This window comes from Capricornis sumatraensis, chromosome 8 (assembly GCF_032405125.1).
Source record: "Capricornis sumatraensis isolate serow.1 chromosome 8, serow.2, whole genome shotgun sequence".
Lineage (NCBI taxonomy): Eukaryota > Metazoa > Chordata > Mammalia > Artiodactyla > Bovidae > Capricornis > Capricornis sumatraensis.
This window is the reverse complement of record NC_091076.1, coordinates 23747446-23770402: the sequence shown is the minus strand read 5'-3', so window position 1 is coordinate 23770402 and position 22957 is coordinate 23747446. Positions and strand designations below refer to the sequence as shown.

General features: G+C 39.4%; 1 protein-coding gene and 2 pseudogenes across 1 annotated transcript; all 3 read right to left on the bottom strand.

Moving 5' to 3' along the window:
* Window positions 1-310: 310 nt before the first annotated feature.
* Window positions 311-1243, bottom strand: LOC138082969 (olfactory receptor 8B8-like). Its single transcript, XM_068976491.1, has one exon. The coding sequence runs from the start codon at window positions 1241-1243 to the stop codon at window positions 311-313; it is 933 nt and encodes a 310-aa protein (XP_068832592.1).
* A 9604-nt stretch (window positions 1244-10847) lies between these two features.
* LOC138082905 (olfactory receptor 8B3-like) lies at window positions 10848-11792 on the bottom strand (annotated as a pseudogene).
* A 2125-nt stretch (window positions 11793-13917) lies between these two features.
* On the bottom strand, window positions 13918-16668 carry LOC138082627 (transmembrane protein 225-like; annotated as a pseudogene).
* Window positions 16669-22957: the final 6289 nt, after the last annotated feature.

Genomic DNA, 22957 nt, shown 5'->3' with positions numbered 1-22957 from the left:
CTAGTGTTACTTTATTGATTGTTAGCAGTACCGTTCATCTTCCAAGTGAAAAAAATCCGTAATGATAATTTTAAAATAAAAGAGAATAACTTGTTTCTTAATGCTTTTCTTAAATGAGAAACAAGGAAAACATAAGGAAATTGTGAAAATGGAGATAAAAAGGCCTAAAAATAGGAACAATTTGAGAGAAGAGTCAGATTTCCTTTCCCATGGTGAGAAATAGGATGAGAAAGCTGCCACTAAAATTATTAAAAATAAACACATGGAATCTCCTGTCTTATGACAACTTGCACAGAGACATTGATTCTAATTAAAATTTTCCCCTCCCCAGGGTTTTTCTCAGAGCAAGTTTAACATCTTTGTTCCTCAAGCTGTAGGTTAAGGGGTTCATCATGGGAACCACATTGGTGTAAAAGACAGAAGAGATTTTCCCCACATGCATGGACCCAGCAGATGACGGTTTAAGATACATGATTGCCCCTGAACCAAAGAACAGAGAAACAGCAATTACGTGGGAACTGCAGGTGCTGAAGGCTTTGGACCTGCCCTCTGTAGAGCATATTTGGAGGATGTTGGAGAGGATGAGACCATAAGAGACAAAGATCGTGAGACTGGGCACAATGATATTGATGCCCACCACGATGAAAACTACCAGCTCATTCACGTAAGTACTTGTGCAGGAGAGCTGGAGCACAGGGAGGATGTCACACAAATAGTGGTCGATGGTGTTTGCATCGCAGAAGGTCAGTCTCAGCATGCATCCAGTGTGAGCCATGGCACAAGAAAATGCCATCAAGTAGGAACCAAGCATAAGGCTGGAACACATTTTAGGGGACATGGCAATGTTATACAAGAGTGGGTTACAGATGGCCACATACCGATCATAGGCCATTGATGTTAGCACATAGCATTCAGAAACGACAAAAAAACAGAAAAAGTAGAGCTGAGTCATGCATCCCATATAAGAGATCGTATTCTTCTTTGATAAAAAATCTACCAGCATTTTGGGTGTAAATACAGAAGAATAACACAGGTCTATGAAGGACAAGTTAAAGAGGAAAAAGTACATGGCGGTGTGTAGGTGTGAATTCAGCACAATTAGTGTTAACAAGCCAAAATTTCCCAACATAGTGACCATATACATTACTAGAAACAGGAAGAACAAGGGAAGTTGAAGATCTGGTTGGTCTGTTAACCCCACCAGAATGAATTCAGTCACAAAAGAACCATTTCCAGGAGTCATTCTTCGCTAAGGGAATCTGTTGACACAGGAGAAAAGGGGGACATTAGAGAACAACTCAGCCCTTCTGACAATATCTTATCCTACATGAAAGTGTATATACCGAACATGTCTGAGACTAGCCAACCTGGACCCATAGAATCTGCCTTTATCATTATCATGATAGTGAGTGACATAGACATTCCCTTACTGGAGGCTTAAGATGTTAATTACACAAAGAACATCACAAATAGCCTACAGAGAGAGGGCAGTGCTGCCATATGTAAAATATGCCGGAAAAAGTATACTATTATGTAAGAATTGAATCGCCAGTCTATGTCTGACGCAGGATACAGCATGCTTGGGGCTGGTGCATGGGGATGACCCACAGAGATGTTATGGGGAGGGAGGTGGGAGGGGGGTTCATGTGTGGGAACACATGTAAGAATTAAAGATTTTAAAATTAAAAAAAAAAAAAAAACAAAAAAAAAACAAACTAAAGTGAAAAGAGAGGAATGTGCCAGGACAGAATCTGCCTTCTCACATCTCATCGTTTCTTCATTCACTTAAGCCCTCCCCTCACCAGTAAAATTAGAAGACAGAGACCCTAGCTCCCTGGTGATGAATATGTTAGAGCACTAATACATGGTGGAATGGGAACCACATTGTCTCCGAACAAAAACTAAGGGACAAAAGGCCAGAGGAGGTTAAGTTACTGCTCTATTTCACAGAATAAAATCCATAAATGTAGAAAAGTGAGAGTTCATTCAGGGAGAAGGAACTTACTGACTGAGATACTGCATTTTTTGAGCCTCTTAACCTCTGAACACTTTGATCTCCCATGAACATACTCCCCTGACAGTTTCACTTAAATCTCAGGACTGCCCACAATGGGAATGAAAGTGGCAGATCTGATACCCCTGGCCTTCCATCTCAAAACAGAACATACATTAAATCAACAAAATTCATAAACTCACCCTCTTTGGTGCTCTCCCTTGGTATTTACCCCTGTAGTCCTGGAAAGGCAGTTTCAGGTTTGAGGTTCCTTAAATTCTAAAAGGATGTAGCCCAGACTGAATTTCAGACATGCCCTGGAAATATTCCTGACCTACATATATTAATTTCAGATTATGACTTTGAGTCTTCTCAAGAATCAGGAAAAAATTAACAGCATTGTTATCCGGTTTGCCACTTGATAAGACACAGAAGATTGAATGTGGTTTAATGATGTAGTGGCTCTTGATTATAAACAGGGTGGAAGCTTACTCAGTCTCTCCTCAGGGAATAGAGTTTATATGTGTGCAAAGAAATAAGGGAATTGATTTTACACTCTGGACCATATTCTCTGTTTAGTTCTTTAGGGACTCAGTATTTGAATCCAGTTTACACATCACTCCAGGGACTGTACATCCCCCAAGGCAGAGGCAAAAGTAGACTCCCATCTTTCTATCATCTTCATTACTTTAGAAAAATCTATTTACAGATTCTTACTCTGTGTTTTTCCACATCCTAAATGGAAAATTTCCAGAGAGTGTTTATAGGTTTCTTCACATCTTCACTATAAATTTTGCAAAGACCCTAGTAACTAATTTCAGTTACTGTCTTTCATGGGTTATCTCAAAAATTTTTGTGACTTTCTCCTTTCTAAAGTTTTTATGATTAAAGCCCTACTGGAAATTTCTGAGGATCTAGCTGAGCCCTTAAATGTATTAAGTTATTTCATTAACTGAGGTCATCAATTCCTTCTCATCATAGAAACTACTAGGGGATACAGAGTTAGGGTGTGGCTTTGAGTCCTACTGCCACACTTACTAACTTGAGCACAGTGCTTAAACTCCATGCCTCAGGTTCATAATTTCTAAAATAGTGATGATAATGATAGCATCTTTTTCATTGCATTGTCTTGATGATGAAATTAAAAACTGTACAAAAATTGGTTAGAATAGTCAAGTGGTATATAGTCAAACAGTATCAGCTGTCATTATATATGTGGTCAAAACTTCCAATAGGTCCTCTGTCATAACACTCACCAGGCATTTTCTCCTTTAATTCCTGTGTCCTCTTAGACACTATAAGTTCTATAAGGACAAACATGTCTTCTGTCTTATTACTTTTCTCACAGTGCTGTGTATAGTGCAGAATACACAGTAGGCACTGCATAAATAACATAAATAAGCTATGTTGTTCTTTGGTGAAAGCCTCCTGAGTGTTTCTCACATTTCTCACAATGCTCAGCATTAGGGTCTACAGCCACACTGACCTTAGGTTTTTATTGAATCACTGAACTACATGCTGAAATATGGTGATTTCAGCTGTTATTCTAGATTTTTCCACATACTCCCTCTTATTTCGCTATGTACACAGCTGTTGGAATAAGTTCTGAAAGCACAGATCTGTTCCTTCCTAGTTTAAAATGTTCCATGATCTTAAGCAACCTAATGGGCAATTGAAACACTGTAATAAAGGCACACTGGAACACTGTAATAAAAATATAACTATCAAAACTATGATTAAGTTTTGCATAAAAGTAAAGAAAGTCAAGTGAGAGAGATACTATACTAAATAGAGAAGTTTTCCTTCTTAGTCTGGAAGTACCAGGCTCTTTAACTCTTTACACTGCTCAGAATACGAGTGCCTCCAAAACACATCATCAAGATGGTTAAAAAAACAAAAAACAGCAAATAGAATGAGAGAAATATGTTCGATAAGGACCTAGTAGCCAAATGGGCTTCCCTAGTAGTTTAGTCGGTACTGGTGGGCTACAGTCCATGGGGTCACAAGAATCAGACACAACTTAGTTACTAAACCACCACAGTATCCAAAATACTTTGGCAGGGAAATTCTTTACCTCTAGTGTAGCCTGGGAAGCACATTTTTTTTTTTTTTAAAGGAGACACAGGTTCAATGCTTGGGTTAGGAAGATCCCCTGAAGGAGAAAATGACATCCCCTTCAAATATTGTTGCCTGGAGAATCCCATGGACAGAGGAGCCTGGTAGGCTATAGTCTATGGGGTTGCAAAGAGTGGGACACAACTGAGCATGCATGCACATGTTTTTAGCATCCAAAATGCATAAACCACTCTTTCACTCAATAATAAAAAAATGCAAATAGTCCAAAGAATGCATAGTTCCGTGGAATGAAATACAGAGTCCAGAAATAGATCCATATACATTAGAAACAATAATTTTGACAAAAAAACAAAGGCAATCTAAAGGAGAAATGACAGGCCTTTAATACAGTGTGGCAGAAATAATTAAATACACAAAAAGCAAACAAATATACAAAGATATTCAATGTGTACCTCACAACATTAACAAAATTGTCACAAAATGAATCATAGGTACTCATGTAAAATATAAAATTAAGAAGTTTAAAATGAAAAAAGGACAAGATAGTGACAGAGTGTCCACTGACAGACAAATGGATAAAGTTCGTATGGAGTACTGCAATGTCTCTCAGTCATAACAAAGAATGAAATCTTGCCATTTATGTTAAGGATGCATCTAAGTGAAATAAGTCAGAGAAACACAATAATGTATGATCTCATATGTGAACTCTAAAACACAAAACAAAAATTAGACTCACACATAAAGAGAACAAGTGAGCAGTTGCCAGAGGAGATGGTGTGGGGGATGAGAGAAATAGGTGAACAGAATTAAGAGGTGCAAACATCTAGTTATAAAATAAATGTCATGGGAATACACAGCATAAGAAAAATGGTCAAAAAAACTATAATAATTTTGTATGAGGACAGATGGTTACCAGACTTGTCATGGTGATTATTTCATTATGTGTTTAAATATTGAATCACTATGTTGTACACCTGAAAATAATACAATATGTACATCAAGTATATTTCAACAAAACAAAACAGCAACAAAAAAAATCTTAAAGAAGCAAAGTGCGAGAAGTGTTTTACCCATAAGGACAAAGATTGAAAAAAAAAAAAAAAAAAAAAAAGAAATTGCCACAGCCATCAACATCAAGGCAAGATTATCCAGCAGCTAAATGATTATGATCCACTGAAGGCACAGATGATGGTTAGCATTTTTTACAAATAAATTATTTTTAAAATGAAAAAAAAAATTACAGAGAGACTCTCATTGGAAACCATGCAAACAAAAATAATGGAGTGAAATATTTAAAGTGTTGAAACGAAAAAATCACCAATCTGTAATTTTAAATTCAATAATATTATCCTTCAACTTGAAAGTGAAATGATGACATTCTCAGACAAACAAAATCTAAGAGAGTTTGATGTCAACAGAACTGCTTTGCAGGAAATACTAAAAGAAGTTTTTTAGGCAAAAGAGAAAGAATATATGTCAGACACATGAACTGACATTTAAAAAAGAGCATCAGAGGGGAAAAATAGTCATAAAAAGTTTGTCTTATTCTTCTTAATTTATCTAATAGATAACTGAGTGTTTAAAATAATAGTAGCAACAATGCATTAGTAATTACAACATGGTTCTGTGAAATGAATAACATCAGTGTCATAGAAGCACAGAAGGAAATAAGTAGAAACTGTCCAAGCTCCCTGTACAACAGATGATGTCGAATAGAGTTATTTGAAAGTTATTTGATTAAATTAAAACATGTATCGTAAACTTTAGGATAACCAGTGTAAATATTTTAAAAGAAGGATAATTGATATATTAAGATAGGAGATAAAATGGAATAATAGAAAATGCTCAATTAAATCTGGAGAATAAGAAAACAAAGGGGAAGATAAAGAAACAAAGAATACAACATGTGCACAAGTAGAAAACACTTATAAACATATTAACTCAAGTTTATTAATACAGCTGGTCCCCGACTTAGGACGGTTTGATTTATGATTTTTCAACTTCACCATGGGCCTAAAATAATTACGGGTCAAAAGCCACAACCTGCAGTTCCCCATCAATCATTTGACCATGACGGTAAACAGCCCATACTCTTTCAATTGCAAAGCCTTTCACTTTCAGTACAGTATTCAACAAATTACATGAGGTATGTAACACTTTATTATAAATGACATTTTTTCTTTGCATATTTTAATCAAAACAACATTCTAGGTTTATGTTAGATGATTTTGCCCAACTGTCGGTTAATGTAAGTACACTGAATACATTGAAGGTAGGCTAGGCTAAATCATGACATGACCCCAGAACCCTGTCATGAGCTGAGAAAACTCTGCAATCACATTAAATGTATGTCGTATAGATACACCAAGGATTCTTCAATATCCACAAATCAATCAATGTAATTCACCACATTAACAAATTGAAAAATAAAAACCATATGATTATCTCAGTAGATGCAGAGAAAGCCTCTGACAAAATTCAACATCCATTTATGATAAAAACTCTCCAGAAAGCAGGAATAGAAGGAACATACGTCAACATAATAAAAGCTATATATGACAAACCCACAGAAAACATTATCCTCAATGGTGAAAAACTGAAAGCATTTCCCCTAAATTCAGGAACAAGACAAGGGTGCCCACTTTCACCACTACTATTCAACATGGTTTTGGAAGTTTTGGCCACAGCAATCAGAGCAGAAAAAGAAATAAAAGGAATCCAAATTGGAATAGAAGAAGCAAAACTCTCACTGTTTGCAGATGACATGATCCTCTACATAGAAAACCCTAAAGACTCCACCAGAAAATTACTAGAGCTCATCAATGAATATAGTAAAGTTGCAGGATATAAAATCAACACATAGAAATCCCTTTCAATCCTATACACTAATGAGAAAATAGGAAGAGAAATTAAGGAAACAATCCCATTCACCATCACAACGAAAAGAATAAAATACCTAGGAATATATCTACCTAAAGAAACTAAAGACCTATATATAGAAAACTGTAAAACACTGATGAAAGAAATCAAAGAGGACACTAATAGATAGAGAAATATACCATGTTCATGGGTCGGAAGAATCAATATAATGAAAATAAGTATACTACCCAAAGCAATCTATAGATTCAATGCAATCTCTATCAAGCTACCAACGGTATTTTTCACAGAGCTAGAACAAATAATTTCACAATTTGTATGGAAATACAAAAAATCTCGAATAGCCAAAGCAATCTTGAGAAAGAAGAATGGAACTGGAGGAATCAACCTGCCTGACTTCAGGCTCTACTACAAAGCCACAGTCATCAAGACAGTATGGTACTGGCATAAAGACAGAAATATAGATCAATGGAACAAAATAGAAAGCCCAGAGATAAATCCATGCACCTATGGACACCTCATCTTTGACAAAGGTGGCAAGAATATACAATGGATTAAAGACAAACTCTTTAACATGTGGTGCTGGGAAAACTGGTCAACCACTTGTAAAATAATGCAACTAGAACACTTTCTAACACCATACACAAAAATAAACTCAAAGTGGATTAAAGATCTAAATGTAAGACCAGAAACTATAAAACTTGTAGAGGAAAACAGGCAAAATACTCTCCGACATACATCACAGCAGGATATTCTATGACCCACCTCCCAGAGTAAAGGAAATAAAAGGAAAAATAAACAAATGGGACCTAATTAAAATTAAAAGCTTCTGCACAACAAAGGAAACTACAAGCAAGGTGAAAAGACAGCCTTCTGAATGGAAGAAAATAATAGCAAATGAAGCAACTGACAAACAACTAATCTCAAAAATATACAAGCAACTTATGCAGCTCAACTCCAGAAAAATAAATGACCCAATCAAAAAATGGGCCAAAGAACTAAATAGACATTTCTCCAAAGAAGACATACGGATGGCTAACAAGCACACGAAAAGATGCTCAACAACACTCATTATCAGGGAAATGCAAATCACAACCACAATGAGGTACCATTGCACGCCAGTCAGAATGGCTGCAATCCAAAAGTCTACAAGCAATAAATGCTGGAGAGGGTGTGGAGAAAAGGGAACCCTCTTACACTGTTGGTGAGAATGCAAACTAGTACAGCCACTATGGAGAACAGTGTGGAGATTCCTTAAAAACCTGGAAATAGAGGAAACCAGAATTGAAAGAGACACGTGTACCCCAATGTTCATCACAGCACTGTCTATAATAGCCAGGACATGGAAGCAACGTAGATGTTCATCAGCAGATGAATGGATAAGAAAGCGATGGTACATATACACAATGGAGTATTACTCAGCCATTGAAAAGAATACATTTGAATCATTTCTAATGAGGTGGATGAAACTGGAGCCTATTATACAGAGTGAAGCAAGCCAGAAAGAAAAACACCAATACAGTATAGTAATGCATATATATGCAATTTAGAAAAATGGTAACTATAACCTTATATGTGAGACAACAAAAGAGACACAGATGTATAGAACAGTCTTTTGGACTCTGTGGGAGGGGGAGAGGGTGGGATGATTTGGGAGAATGGCATGGAAACATGTATAATATCGTATATGAAATGAATAGCCAGTCCAGGTTCAATGCATGATACTGGATGCTTGGGGCTGGTACACTGAGATGACCCAGAGGGATGGTACGGGGAGGGAGGAGGGAGGGGGGTTCAGGATGGGGAACACGTGTATACCTGTGGGGGATTCATGTTGATGTATGGCAAAAGCAATAAAATATTGTAAAATAAAAAAAATAAAAATTCAAGTACATTAAAAAGACAGAAATTTTCATAGTGGATAATGAAAAAAACACCAAATATGCACTGTCTAGAAGAAATTCATTTTAAATGTAAAGATTTAAGTTAGGTGTAAAAGGATGGAGAAATACATACCATGGTAACACTCAGAAGAAAGCTGGAGTCACTATATCAAGTTCAGAAAACTTACATTAAGGACACAGGAAGCTTACGAGGGACATTTAATCTTTAATAAAGAAGAGGAATTACAGAATGTTAATAATTAAGCAGGCAGAAGCACTGTAAGGATCTAGCTGAAATTGGGAGATGGAATAGTATCTGACAACAGCAGTATGTATATTTTTCTCAAGCTCACATGGAATAACGAATGGGTTTCTCTTTCAACCACAGCCTGGATGCTTGTGGTAGCTAAGAAGAGCAGAATGAGTAAAGAGGTTGCTGCAGCCTGCTGGCTCTGAGACTAGCCTTCCCCCCAGGAAATCGGGGGTGGAGTGGAGCCTGCCTCCTCCATCTTGACCTTTCCAACACTTGTCCTATGACCTGAATTCCAGGGAAATTTGCTCCAAAAGCACTAATTCTGCACAAGCATAAAACTATTCGCTTCCTGACATCTTGATGAATATTATTTTTAATACAGTTTTGAAACTCAGTGAATTAAGGCAAAGACTCAAGTAAAGAGAGACTAGTATTTCAGTAAAAGTAAGTTTGTTAGGTATGGCTTTTTGACCATCAAATTTTATGTGACTATATTTAGCATTAAAAAGAGATGTTTATATCATGAGTCCCAACTCTTTTAAAAATATTTCATAGTGTTCAGTAAATAGTCCATGCATTAGTTTGTTAGGGTTATTATAAAGAAATACCATACTAGGTGGCTTAAAAAATAGGAATTTATTTGTCACAGTTCTAGAGGCTTTAAATCCAGGATCAAGGTGTTGGCAGATTTGTTTTCTCCTTGGCTTGCAGATGGCCACTCTGTTCCAGTGTCCCCATGTGGATTTTCCCCTGTAAAGAATATTCTTATCTCTCTGTGTCCAGTTTTCCTCTTCTCAGTTAGAATGTTTGCTTATCAGAAAAATCCTTCCTGAACACCCAGTCTGAAGTAACCATAGTTACTTATTGTACCATCTCCTTAATTCAAGACTCTACATGGCATTTTCCATCTATACATGTGTACATGTTTATTTGCTCATAATTTGACTCCTCCAGCTTGCACCCCACCTCCACCTTCCCATAGATAATTAGCCTGATGAAAGCACAAACATTGCCTTGTTCACCATGGTATCTCTGCTGTTTAAAAACACAAACTGATACAGAATAGGTGCTCAGTTTCAATTTATTGATTAACTAAACTATATTATTTGTACCTGATGTCCGGGGGATACCTAAAGAGAAACTTTTGAAATCTTTATTTAAAATTTTATTTCACTTTATTTATTTTTTAAAATTGGAGTATAAATGCTTTACAATGTTGTGTTAGTCTCTGCTGTACAATAGCATGAATCAGCTATGTGTATACATATATTCCCTCTCTCTTGAGCTTTCCTCCCACCCTGTACCCCACCTCTTTAGGTCATCACAGAACATCAAGCTGAGCTCCCTGTGCTACACAGCAGCTTCCCACTAGCCATCTATTTCACACACAGTAGTGTATATATATCAATGATACTCTCTCTATTCTCCTTACCCTCTCCTTCCCTACTTCCCATGAAAAACCTGACAATCTTACCATTCCTTGATACATTATCATTCAACTTTCTCGATTTAAAACCTTATAGTCTCTGAAAATAAGCTGAACAATGACACAATGACTACTTCCCCTATTTTCTATGAAAGGATGAAGGGTTGATCCCCCTTTTCCATACAGTATTTTTTCTTATGAAGTGATTTATATAATGAACTTAATATATGCTATGATTTAAATCACTTACATTTCTACTTTAATTTCTATGTTCTCCATGTCTTTATACATTGTGTATCCATACTAAGATGTGGCATCAATAACTAACAAAATTTTAGTTCAGAATACTCTTTTCTTCAAGGTCTTTCTCAATGCAATTTGGACATCTTTGTTCCTCAAACTGTAGATGAAAGGATTCACCATTGGCCCCACAATGGTGTAAAAAATTGTGGACACTTTATCTTCATCCAGAGACCGAGCAGGAAAAGGCTTAAGATACATGAATGCAGATGATCCAAAGAAAAGAGATACCACAATTATGTGGGAGCTGCAGGTACTGAAGGCTTTGGACCTGCCCTCTGTAGAACGGATGCGAAGGATGTTCAAGAGGATCAAGGTGTAAGAAATGGAAATGGTGATACTGGGCACTATGACATTGACACCCACCACAATGAAAATCTCCAGCTCATTGATGGAGGTGCTTGTGCAGGAGAGCTGGAGGAGAGGAGGAATGTCACACATGTAGTGATTGATGATGTTTCCATCACAGAAGGAGAGTCGCAGCATGCACCCAGTGTTGGCCATGGCACCCACAAGACCCATCGCATATACACCCACCGTCAGCATGAGGCAGACCTGATGGGACATGGAGACCTTGTACAGCAGGGGCTTACAGATGGCCACGTATCGGTCATAGGCCATTGACGTCAAAATATAGCACTCATCAATAACAAAGAAGGAGAAGAAGCAGAGCTGAGTCATGCACTCTGCATAAGGGATGATGTTCTGGCTTACAAAACTCATCAGCATTTTAGGGGTAATGACAGAGGAGTGGCAGAGATCAGTGAAGGAAAGGTTGACGAGAAAGTAGTACATGGGAGTGTGCAGGTGAGGGTTCAGACCAATAAGAATAATCAGGCCAACGTTCCCCACCACAGTGACCACATAAATTGCTAAGAAAATGAAAAAGAGAGGCAGCTGGAGTTCTGGCTGCTGTGTTAAACCCAGCAGGATAAACTCGGTCACTGAAGATTCATTCCCTGGGGCCATTCTTCCCTAGGACATACCTGTGGGAACAGGACAGAGGGTAATGTTAAAATGAGTACCCCGCTCTCTCCACTCAATCCCAGTCTATTGAGACAGTCCCAGAATTTGAGAAGAAACCCCCACCCACCCTTCTGTGTACCTTTGTTTTCTCCTCTGTATAAAGGCTGAGGAAATTTTTAAAGAAGTGTATCAAAAACACTATTGGGCAAGTTCTACAGGGATAAAATTCAGTAACCCATGGACTCATGACAACAGCATCTCTTTTCCACTTCTGCTCTGACAGTTTACCAGACTTACCCAATGATCAGTAGTTATCTCAGCAGAGAGAAAGCTGTCATTTTAAGGAATTCTTGGCTTCCACAGATGAGGTTTGGAAGATGAGTAACAGGGCAGATAAAACTCAACACTCACCCTTCTGTATGGAGACTTCAGCGTTGGGACTTGCTACCTCTGCTTCCTTATTCTCAAGGAAGAGCAAGTGGCTCTGATGAATTTTAGAGATGAACAGCCCAGAACAGAGATTCTTCTTTGCTATTGTTTCTGTTTTGAGTGTGTTTGGACTGAGTCAGAGCACAGACCTCAGTACACCAGGCTCTAAGGTGACATGAGTTACAGGTCATGATTTCTGATGGTGGCTCTGCCAGAGTGTCCTCTCCAGTCCAGGGGGGTGGAAATAGCATCTGCTGGTGCCCAGGGAGCCACCTGATAATATGACCCAAGGGTTATTGTGAATGGGAAATCCTAGGGACCTGATTAAAACTTAGAAGTCTTAGGTTTTCATTGTGCTTTCCCTAGAGATCATGATATGTAGCAAAGGGAAATTACTCTGTGTTTAAGCTGAGTTCACTATAACAGTGATGTATTGGAGGTAAACCATTTTGCATACATTTTTGTTTGTTGCCATATGGGGCGCATCCTCAAATAGAAAAGCAGGTGACCTTTCCTGAATACACAGCACCTACCCCTCTGTGAAATACTAGTCACTTATTTGTTTACTTAGTTTGTTTTCTCACAACACATACACACACACATTGATATGCTCAGGTGCATTTGAATCTAAGTTCCATAAGGGCATAGATTTTGTCTATTTTGTTCAGTGCTATTTTTGTAGCAGGAGAAGGCAATGGAGACCCACTCCAGTACTCTTGCCTGGAAAATCCCATGGGTGGAGGAGCCTGGTAGTCTGCAGTCCATGGGGTCGCTAAGAGTCAGACACGACTGAGCGACTTCACTTTCAGTCTTCACTTTCATGCGCTGGAGAAGGACGTGGCAACCCACTCCAGTGTTCTTGCCTGGAGAATCCCAGGGACAGAGGAGACTGGTGGGCTACCCCCCATCCATAGGGTCACAAAAGAGTCACATATGACTTAGCAACAAAACAACAAAAGAAAACTGCTAGCTTTTAATCAACTGGAAAGTGAGTATTTCACATTATATCCCTAAAGGGAAAAACTTAACAGTAGTCTGAATCAATGAAGTAGAACAAAACTTATCAATGAATTACAAAACCATAAAGTCAAGTGAAAAAGGTGACTTACTAAAAATGATCTGTAAAGTACAATATTTAATGATCTTTAAATGCTTCGATAGCTAATCTTTACAATTTTTATAGATGTATAAAGTTGTAGGAAAGATGACATGAATGTACAATTATCAACAATGCATCATTAAAGGTGTTTTACAGTAAAACAAATGAGGGAATTAAGATTAGAAAAAACAATTAAGGGAATATCAGTTATGTCTATAATGTGAAAGTTGGGTGATGTATACACAGGTATTTATCATGTTGTTTTGTATTTTTTTCTGAAAGGTTGAAATATTTTACAATAAAATCAATGAGACTAAAGGTAATATACATTATTCCAAATCATTGTGATATATAAAGTTAGTAGTACAGCAAGTATCAGTTATATGATGATATTTACTATATTAATAACAGATGCTATTAAATGGTGAGAGCAAATAAAAGCTGGTCAGGGTAAAACAATTTTTTTAAAGGTTTCTGGATCTTCTTGTAGACCCCAATCCAGTTATAGTCATTTACATAATTCCAAACCAGACCATACAGCTGGACCTTCACACACCACATATGCACAAGATGTTGCCATTAAGATGAACATATACAGAAAGATAAATTGTTAAATCATAGAGCCCTGGTTACACGACGTGCTTGGATGTTTGGTCTTTTTGGAGAATCTTCTTTCATGTGGGCAGAGTGTATCCCGACAATACTATGAGGCAATGCAGTACCTGCTGGTAACGAGACAACTTTGAAACTCCATGTTGCTCCATAACCTGACTTTCTCTGGCAGATTTGGGGATGGTGATCAGGCTAGCAGAACCATTAATAGACTGCTTGTACTGTAAGAGAGAGAGGAATCCTGGGAAAAAGAGAAGCCAGGGGAGGGTGATGAAGGAACAACAGAAAAGTCACAGAAACACTTCCCTCCCTATGGGCCACGAGGCCCAGCTCTAAAGCCTAATGGTTCCCTTTGAACAGTCCCAAGCCATTCAGGAGGGGGGTGCTTTAGCAGAAGAGTGCTGGTTGCTCAGACAGTTCTGCCTACAATGCGGGAGGCCCGGGTTCGATTCCTGTGTCGGGCAGATTCCCTGGAGAAGGAAATGGCAACCTACTTCAGTACTCTTGCTTGAAAAATCCCATGGACGGAGGAGCCTGGTAAGGCTACAGTCCATGGGGTCGCAAAGAGTCAGATACGACTGAGCAACTTCACTTTCTTTCTTTCACTTTAAAAGTGTGTGCAGAATAGCTTAAATGCAGCCCAACTACAATCCATGGGGTCACAAAGAGCTGGACTCACCTGAGCACACATGCACAAGGTTTGGGGCTTCCCTGAGGGCACAGCAGGTAAAGAATCTATCTGCAATGCAGGAGATGCAGGAGACTTGGGTTCAGTCCCTAGGCTGGGAAGATCCCCTGGAGGAGGAAATGGCAACCCACTCCAGTATTCTTGCCTGAAAATCTCATGGCCAGAGGAACCTGGCAGTCCATGGGGTCGCAGAAGAGTCAGACACGACTGAGTGACTGAGCACACACACAGGCAGTGCTCAACACAATTGAGCATTCTTTCTGACAGAGGACATGCTTCTGAGTTAGGAAGTTTAGTTCCAAGGGAAATTTTAAAGGCTTCTTAGAAGAGTCTCTGGTGTTTGTAAGTGGTCACTGTGCATCAGACACTGATTCTCTCTGACCTCAGGCTCTCCTGGCAGGACAACTATGCTCCTAGGGTCACTGCCTCCACATGAGTGAACATTCCCTACCAGCTCTTTAGTCTTGAAGTTAGCGGTTATCTCCACTCTGAATGGGGCAGGTGTGAAAGAAAAGGCGGAAAGGAAGGGTTCCCTTGGTGGCAAGCGTATTGAACATCTCACTCAGCCCACATCCTTGTAGGAACCATCTTCAGAGTGAGTCTAACTCCCCCAATAGCCCTTTAAAATGGAAAGGTTGGTAACTTTCCCTCTATCTTCTTTCCCGTCCTCTCACTCTCCGGCCTATCAGAGATTGGTTTTTAGCTCAGGGCCCTGAAGATACTCATCAGAGGCAAATAACAATAAAGTGTTCAAGTATGCAGTGAAAATGATCCAGGAGACCTTGTAACTCGAGTAGTACGCGGATTCACCCTGAGCATGTGGTGATACAGTAGGAGCGCAATGAGCAGAAGGATGCCTGATGTCCAGACAAAAGGAGAAAGAAAAGTCCCTTCTGAGGCACCCTGGCACTCGTACTTAAGTCTTAACCAGAGATATGCTTGACTTCCAAACCCCTACCATGCACAACTGCACCTTGTCCAGAGGCCAAAGCCACTTGAGTGATGGATCCAATTTGGCAGCTGCATATCTAAGCCAAAGAACTGGGAGGGCTGAGTTAGTCAGAGACCACAGCCTGGACCTACAAACCAAGTATGCCTCCGATCCTATGTCAGGGGAGACAGGAAGTTACTGGTGGCTGAAGACAGGAAGTTACCTGTGAGGAAAGAGAGGCAGGCAAGTCATGAGAGTATATTTGGCTTGAGGAATCATATAGGTGAATTCAAAACCCAGGAGCAAGTTATGCATGAAGGAAAAGCTGAACACCACAATCAGAATGTTCCTGACCACTTCCAGGCCATCTGTTGAAAAGAAGAAGCTGTATTGAGGCAAGGACAGATATTTCTTCTGGCTCATTTCTACCTGGGGCACACAAATCTCTAGGTAAACATGGATGAAGTGAAACATTTGATTAAGTAATAAAGAGCAGAGGTAGGGAATGAAAGAGGTAGGGGTCTTAAGCTAAATGGGAGATGGAACCAAAAGAAATTGTTCTCTATCTTTGTATCTCTGTAAGCTTCTTTCTCTTCTATTTTTTTCAAAATGTATTTCTTGCTAAACACTCTTGGCTTCCTCTAGTGGCAGTGTAACGTGATTTCTTTGCTGCCAGTCACCTTTCTTTTATATCCTCACATTCTAGATGTGCTAGATTCCCTGTTGCTACTGTCAGGGCTTCTCAGAGATCCATCAGGTAAGCCTGTGAGCTTCTAAGCCTTTCTCCAAAACATGCTAATACTGAGCTTCTGGGGTAGCCTTGACTGTGTTGATTATGAAAGTGGGCACACTGCGGCTACAGGTGGTTGCACTAGAGGATAATGGTGAGATAAACGGAAGTCAACGAAGGATGAACCCTCATTCTCCACACATTTCTTTCCATGTAATAGCTCTGACCTGATGGCCACAGGGAAGTACAACATATCCACGAACTGTGGGTTATTGTAGGTTTTTGGGGTCCCAACTTTAATTCAGCCCATTCTTCTATGATGAGTCCTATCGCCAAGAAGACTAAGACCCAGGAGGAGAAGAACATGTTGGTGGCCTCGACCTTTCTGGCCAGTATGTGCACCATTGTGACTGGGGTTTTCAAGCGGAGACTGTCACGAATATCTCACATGCTTCTTCTCAGATAGGATTAATCACAAGAAATAGGGCAAAATCTTTTAGTGATTGCTGACGCAGTGGCAGTGGCAGAAACGGAAGTAGCCTATGGAACAGAGCAGATAAATCCTACTGTTTCTGACTCCTCCATTTGGGCTAGTCTGTTGTCATGGCTGCCAACTGCCATGGGATCATCTTGGTCTGACCCTTGACCCTGAGACCTACTACAGTGGAATCAGCAAGGGGCCTAGAGGCCCTGAAAGAGGAATCAGATACAGAAGGAGATATGATGTCACACACAGAGAGAACACTATCAGCTATAAGAGCAACTAGAGGTCCTGAAAGAAGTTAAACATGTGTGATGGAAGACATTAGGATTATATGCTCCAGGACTGATGAACATTAGATAAGGATCAAGGAAATGAAGAAGGTAATTGGACCATTACGTGAGATGTCAGGTAGCTAGCATCACAAAAGAGAATGCCCACTCATTATTTGGGGTATTTTGAAGATAGGTGAGAGAGATTAGTGAGACACAGGTCAGAGAAGAAATTATGTATGTAGTTAGGGAAAACAGGAGTCAAGATGCCATTAAATAAGATGTAAGCCATGGGAGCAAGCACAAGTCTGCTTGTGAGAAAGAATTTAGTAAGTACCAGTTTTGGTTAAATTTAAGGTGCCTTGAAGGCATATGATGGAGGAGGCAATGGCACCCCACTCCAGTACTCTTGCTTAGAATTAGTCTTGAAACTTAATAGTAGGTTTGAGAAAGAGGAAAGAATGAGAGGTCAGAGCAATGCTGTGTGTGTGTGCTTGCGTGCTAAGTCGTTTCAGTCATGTCCGACTCATTGCGACCCTATGGACTGTAGTCCGCCAGGCTCCTCTGTCCATGGGATTCTCCAGGCAAGAATACTGGAGTGGGTTGCCATGCCCTCTTCAAGGGGATCTTCCCCACCCTGGGTCGAACTCCTGTCTCTTATGTCTCCTGTACTGGCAGGTGGGTTCTTTACCACTAAAGCCACCTAGAAAAATACAAATGCTGCTGACTAATTAAAGAAGCTTGAGTTTTGAGGAGAGATTAGATTCCTAATGTTGCAGAGAAATCTAATTAGGTGGAAGCTGAACATACGTCACTTGATTTGATGATTAGAATGTCACTGGTGGTTCTGGGCATGGGATTCTCTGCAGAACAACGGGAGAAGTGAAAGTAGAAGGGAGATTGTTAGGTTTTATGTTTTCCTTTTTTTTTTTAATAGACCACTAGATTAAAGAAATAACAATAAATGGAAAAAGAAAATCATAATTTTAGTTTCAAAAGGTAAGTATGCAATTTTGAAAAAGGAGAGATTGGTGGGATGATTCCTGTGTACCCTTTACCCTGCCTCAGTGCTCATCCCAGAGTTATTCTGAAACAAACCCAGAGAATCTCATCCTTAAATATTTGTTGGTATCACTAAAAGATAAGGACTAAGTTTTCCTCATTGATTTACTTACTCTCCCTCTTTGTTTTCTTAATCTGGTTTATTAAAGGGTTATCAATTTGTTGATAATTTTCAAGATCCCTTTACATGTTTATCCATTTGAAAATATTATTTTTAATAGATTTTACTACTTTAAGTTTTTACCTCATTATTTCCCTTTCCAATTAATTTTTTATCCCTCCAATTTCTTAAAATAGTTAAAACTTCTTTAATATGCCAGGATTTAAGGTCACCCATATTTATCTGTGCACAGAGTTTGCTATATCTCATATAATTTTTCCTATTTAAACAAGTCTAAGAAAATAATATTTTAAAGAGCAGTTATGTTTTTCCAGCAAAATTGAGCAGAAGATGCAGAGATTTTTCATATACTCCCTGTATATCCCACACAGGGACAGCCTTTCCTGTTCTCAACATCCTCACCAAAGTGGTACATTTGTTACATTTATAAACCTACAATGACGTATTATTGTTGTCCAAAGTCCATGGTTACTGTGAGGGTTCACTCTTGGCTTATGTCTCATATATTTCCACATTAGACAGTTCTTAATGTTAATTTTGACTTCACCGTTGAAATCTATTTGGGACTGTGTTCACATGTACAAATGTTTCCCACTTGAACGTATCTTGGAAAGTAGGAACCATAGTATTGTAGCATTCATGATTGCAAGATTCACTAGTAAATAACTGAACATAGTCCCATCTGGGGCAATTAAAGCTTTTCCTGGGACTTACCTGGTGGTACAGTGATTAAGAATCCTCCTACTGATGCAGGGGACATGGGTTTGATCCCTGATCTGGGAAGATCCTGCATGCTGAGGAGCAACTAAGCCTGTGAGCCGCAACTACTGAGGCTGCCCTCGAGAGCCTGTGAGCTGCAACTACGGAGCCAGTGCAGCACAACCACTGAAGCCCCTGCACCCGGAGCCCTTGCTCTGAAACAAGAGAAACCATTTCAATGAGAAGCTCGTCCTCTGCAATGAAGAGTAGCCCCCACTTGCTGCATCTAGAGGAAGCCTGCATGCAGCAAGGAAGACCCATCACAGCCATAAATAAAGTAAATGAATTATTTTTAAAAAAGAAAGAAAGGAACCAGCTCCTCTCACACACCTGAGGGGCAGGAATGAATGCAGGTTCTCAGCCAGGCAGGAAGATCAGTGGCCAGGCTACCTGGGCCTCTCTTCTCTGCCTTTCTCTGTGTCCCTCGCCACCACCTCCCTGGAGCCCAGCTCCCCTCCCACTTCCCCTCAAAAAAACAGAATCTTTTCTTAAACACCAGGAACACTGGAGATCAAAAAGAAAAATGGAATCGTTATTGCTCTAAAGCAGTGTCTCTGTCACTTATCAGCTTGATTAGGTGCCTCTGTGAGCCAAACAATTTTAAGACAAGAGTATCCTCTAAGACTCCGTCCCCCGGGTTAGGGTACCATGGACAAGTCTGGGACTGTGTTGTTTCTGGGTCTCTCTCCTGGATATTTGTTTTCCTTTATTTCTAAATGTAAGTATGGTAGCTACCTTCCTCTACTATACTTGGAATACCCTTCAGCTTGGGAGTGAGAGACCATAGGCTAACAGTCTGGATGGTCTGATTCCTGCCCATGGGATACGTATTCTAGGCAAATGAATACATAGCTCTTTATCATGATCCCTTTAGCTGAAACAGCTCCTCCTAACATCATCTTGAAGAAAAAGGCATAGAGGGTCAACCCGAACGCTGGAGCATATATATATATAGGCAGAAGATCCCCTTCTGCCTGTTGGAGGTTAGCAAAGGTGATGATTGCAGTGTTTATGGGTGGAGAGTCTCTATACAGCATCTCTATGGTCTATGTCTGTGCTTCCACTCAGATACTTTTCACGTCACTTGGCTTCCCCATTCCCTTCTTTATCAGATGTCTTTCTGAGGTGTGGACTTTGACCTTCAGGACAGACTCTGATTTGCAGAACTGGACGGTGGCATTTTGCTACATTATAGCCAAGGATTTCTTGATTATGTACCTCTCTGGAATGCTGAGATGGTTGGATAGCATCACCGACTCAATGGACGCGAGTTTGGTTAAACTCCGGGAGTTGGTGATGGATAGGGAGGCCTGGTGTGCTGCGGCCCATGATGTCGCAAAGAATCAGACACGACTGAGTGACTGAACTGAACTGGAATGCTACTGAAATTAAAAATTTCATTTTCCAACCCCCGATTTGCATAATCAGACAACTAGAATTAGAGGGAGCCACTTTAGCTCTATCTCCCCTTCAACAGGCAAAACCTGAGGACAGTGTGAAGCTCTCACTGAGACTGGACTCTGGACCATTTCCTTTTCATATTTTCACAGTATCTAAGGGATCTAAAAACCCACACTTGATTTTGGTAGAAATCTCTACAAGATGTTGCTGCACATTACCATTTGTTGGATAAATACCAGCAAAGCGTAACAGTCATGCAGACCAAGTGTAAGAACATGTCTTCACTCCACTGACCACGGCTCCCTTCAGACTAAAGCAGCCATGTCTGGTGGAGCAGCAGCAAGCCCAGGGTGCCCATGGGGGCTGCCAGGCACTGTTGGGGGTGGTGGAGTGGACACTCTCCCAGGTGGCTTGTACTTAGGACAGTGAGAGCAGGGTTTGGAGGGAGCAGCGGTTCTTTCCAAACCGAACGCCCCAACAGAAAACTTCAGAAGATATAGATTAAAAAGAGCTAAAAAATTGAAAGGAAGATGAAAAAACAAAAACCACCTCTCTAGTGTCCAGGCTTTTCACTAGCTCACATGACTCTTCTTTCCTCTACCTTTAGACAGCACCTAAACCATGGCTTTTGGATAAAGGAAAAGAGGAAGAAGAGAGACGGCATCCAAGTCATTCTCTGTGTTTACTCTTAGTGCTTGTCTCTCTGTGTAACTTCTTGATCTCAAAGTTTTATTCCACTTCAGAAACTTTCCCCAAGGAAGCAAAGGAGAGTGACAGGTATAAAGTCAATAAAATCTTCTATATTGATATCCCCAAAGCAGCAGACAAATTGATTTTCACATGTTATTTCACATAATTCTAATAACCAAAGTCTTATATTATTTTCTGTCTAAGGATTAAAGAAAAACATCTCCTAGAGGTACATGTACCCCTTAGTATTTCTTGGATGACTGCACCATGCCAGTGCTGGAATATGTGCTCAGTTGCTCAGTCATGTCTGACTCTTTGCAACCCCATGCACTGTAGCCTGCTAGGCACCTCTGTCCATGGGATTCTCCAAGCAAGCATACTGGAGTGGGTTGCCATGCCCTCCTCCAGAAGAATTTCCAACCATGGTGGAAAATAAATTATGTAATTATCTGTATGAGAGTAAGATCAATGATTTGCTTTGCCCCACAGAGAAGGATTTGATATATTTGAAATATATATTCTAAGTCAAATAACACATTGACAATTATATATAGGGACTCAGCTCACCTTTAATTCAACAAGCAGAAGTTAGAACACAGAGCGAATCACCTAAATTATCTTCTTTCACATTAGGAGGGATGCCTGGCATAACTGTGAAGACATTGCTTTAGTTCATTTCACTTTGACTTATCGGTGTTACAAAAAGAATATGAGATAGTTCGAACACTTCTCCTTGCCTTTGAATTACATTTATTGTTTTTTGCAATCTGGTATCACCCCTCAAAATAATTTTGCAGCAAATTACAAATAATTTTTAGTTCCAAACAAACTACTTGCATGGTGAGACAGTGACGCATACACACACTCACACTCACAGGATCATAATAGTCTGATTTGAGATTTATTTTACTAAACATTATTCACAATATGCGTGATTCATGGGCTGGTGGAGGGCTCATATAGGTCTTGGGTATGCTTGGAACTTTGTGTTTAAAATACTTAACTCCAAAAAAAATTTTTTTAATAAAAATAAAAAATGAAATATTGACTCTAGTAGACCTTATGCAATAATTTTGCTAGAACATATATAAGGAGAACAGATGTTTATCTGCAGTATTTTAAGGATAAGCAAGAATACTGTGTCAAATGTCTACTCTTTTAGTACCATAATCCATATCTTTGAGGACTCATTTCTTTTCATTAAAAGTTGATCTCTTAGCCAAATTCAAGTATACAAATAGTATTATGAATAAGATTCACATGCTGTACATCAGATTCCATGAGTTTATCTTATAACTGAAAAAATTTTAAAACAGTCACCATATAAGGTGGTTAATGTGTTAATGTGATAATCATCTCAAACTATATCAAATCATCAGTTTGTACACTTTAAGTATGTATGTGTGTGAGTACTCAATTGCTCTGTCTTGTCTGACTTTCTGAGATCCCATGGACCATAGCCCATCAGGTTCCTTTGTCCATGGAATTTTCCAGGCAAGAATACTGAAGTGGGTTATCATTTCCTTCTCCAGGGGATCCTCCCAACCTGTACATTGAACCCCTGACTCTTGCATCTCCTGCATTGACAAGTGGATACTTTTAAACTTGGGCTACCTGGGAAGCTTATACTTTAAGCGTACACAATATTTATTTGTCAGTTATATGTCAGTAAATCTGGGGGATACACCCAATCTCATTTTGTGATTTTTCTAGGAAATGAAAAACTTCTTGTATAAATTAGTGTATCTTACCTCGTTTTCAGGCCATGAATCTCTAAGCTGGAGAAAAACAAAGTATTCTGATTGAATTAGGAATCTGGCGGTGATTATTTTATCTTTCATCTGAATGTAGCTTTGTGTCCTCCAGCCTAAGTGAATTCTCCCTACTTCTGAAAGTTTAAAATCTACC

Coding starts and splice junctions, on each gene's coding strand:
- LOC138082969 (XM_068976491.1), bottom strand. CDS start 1,243: ATGACTCCTGGAAATGGTTCTTTTGTGACTGAATTCATTCTGGTGGGG.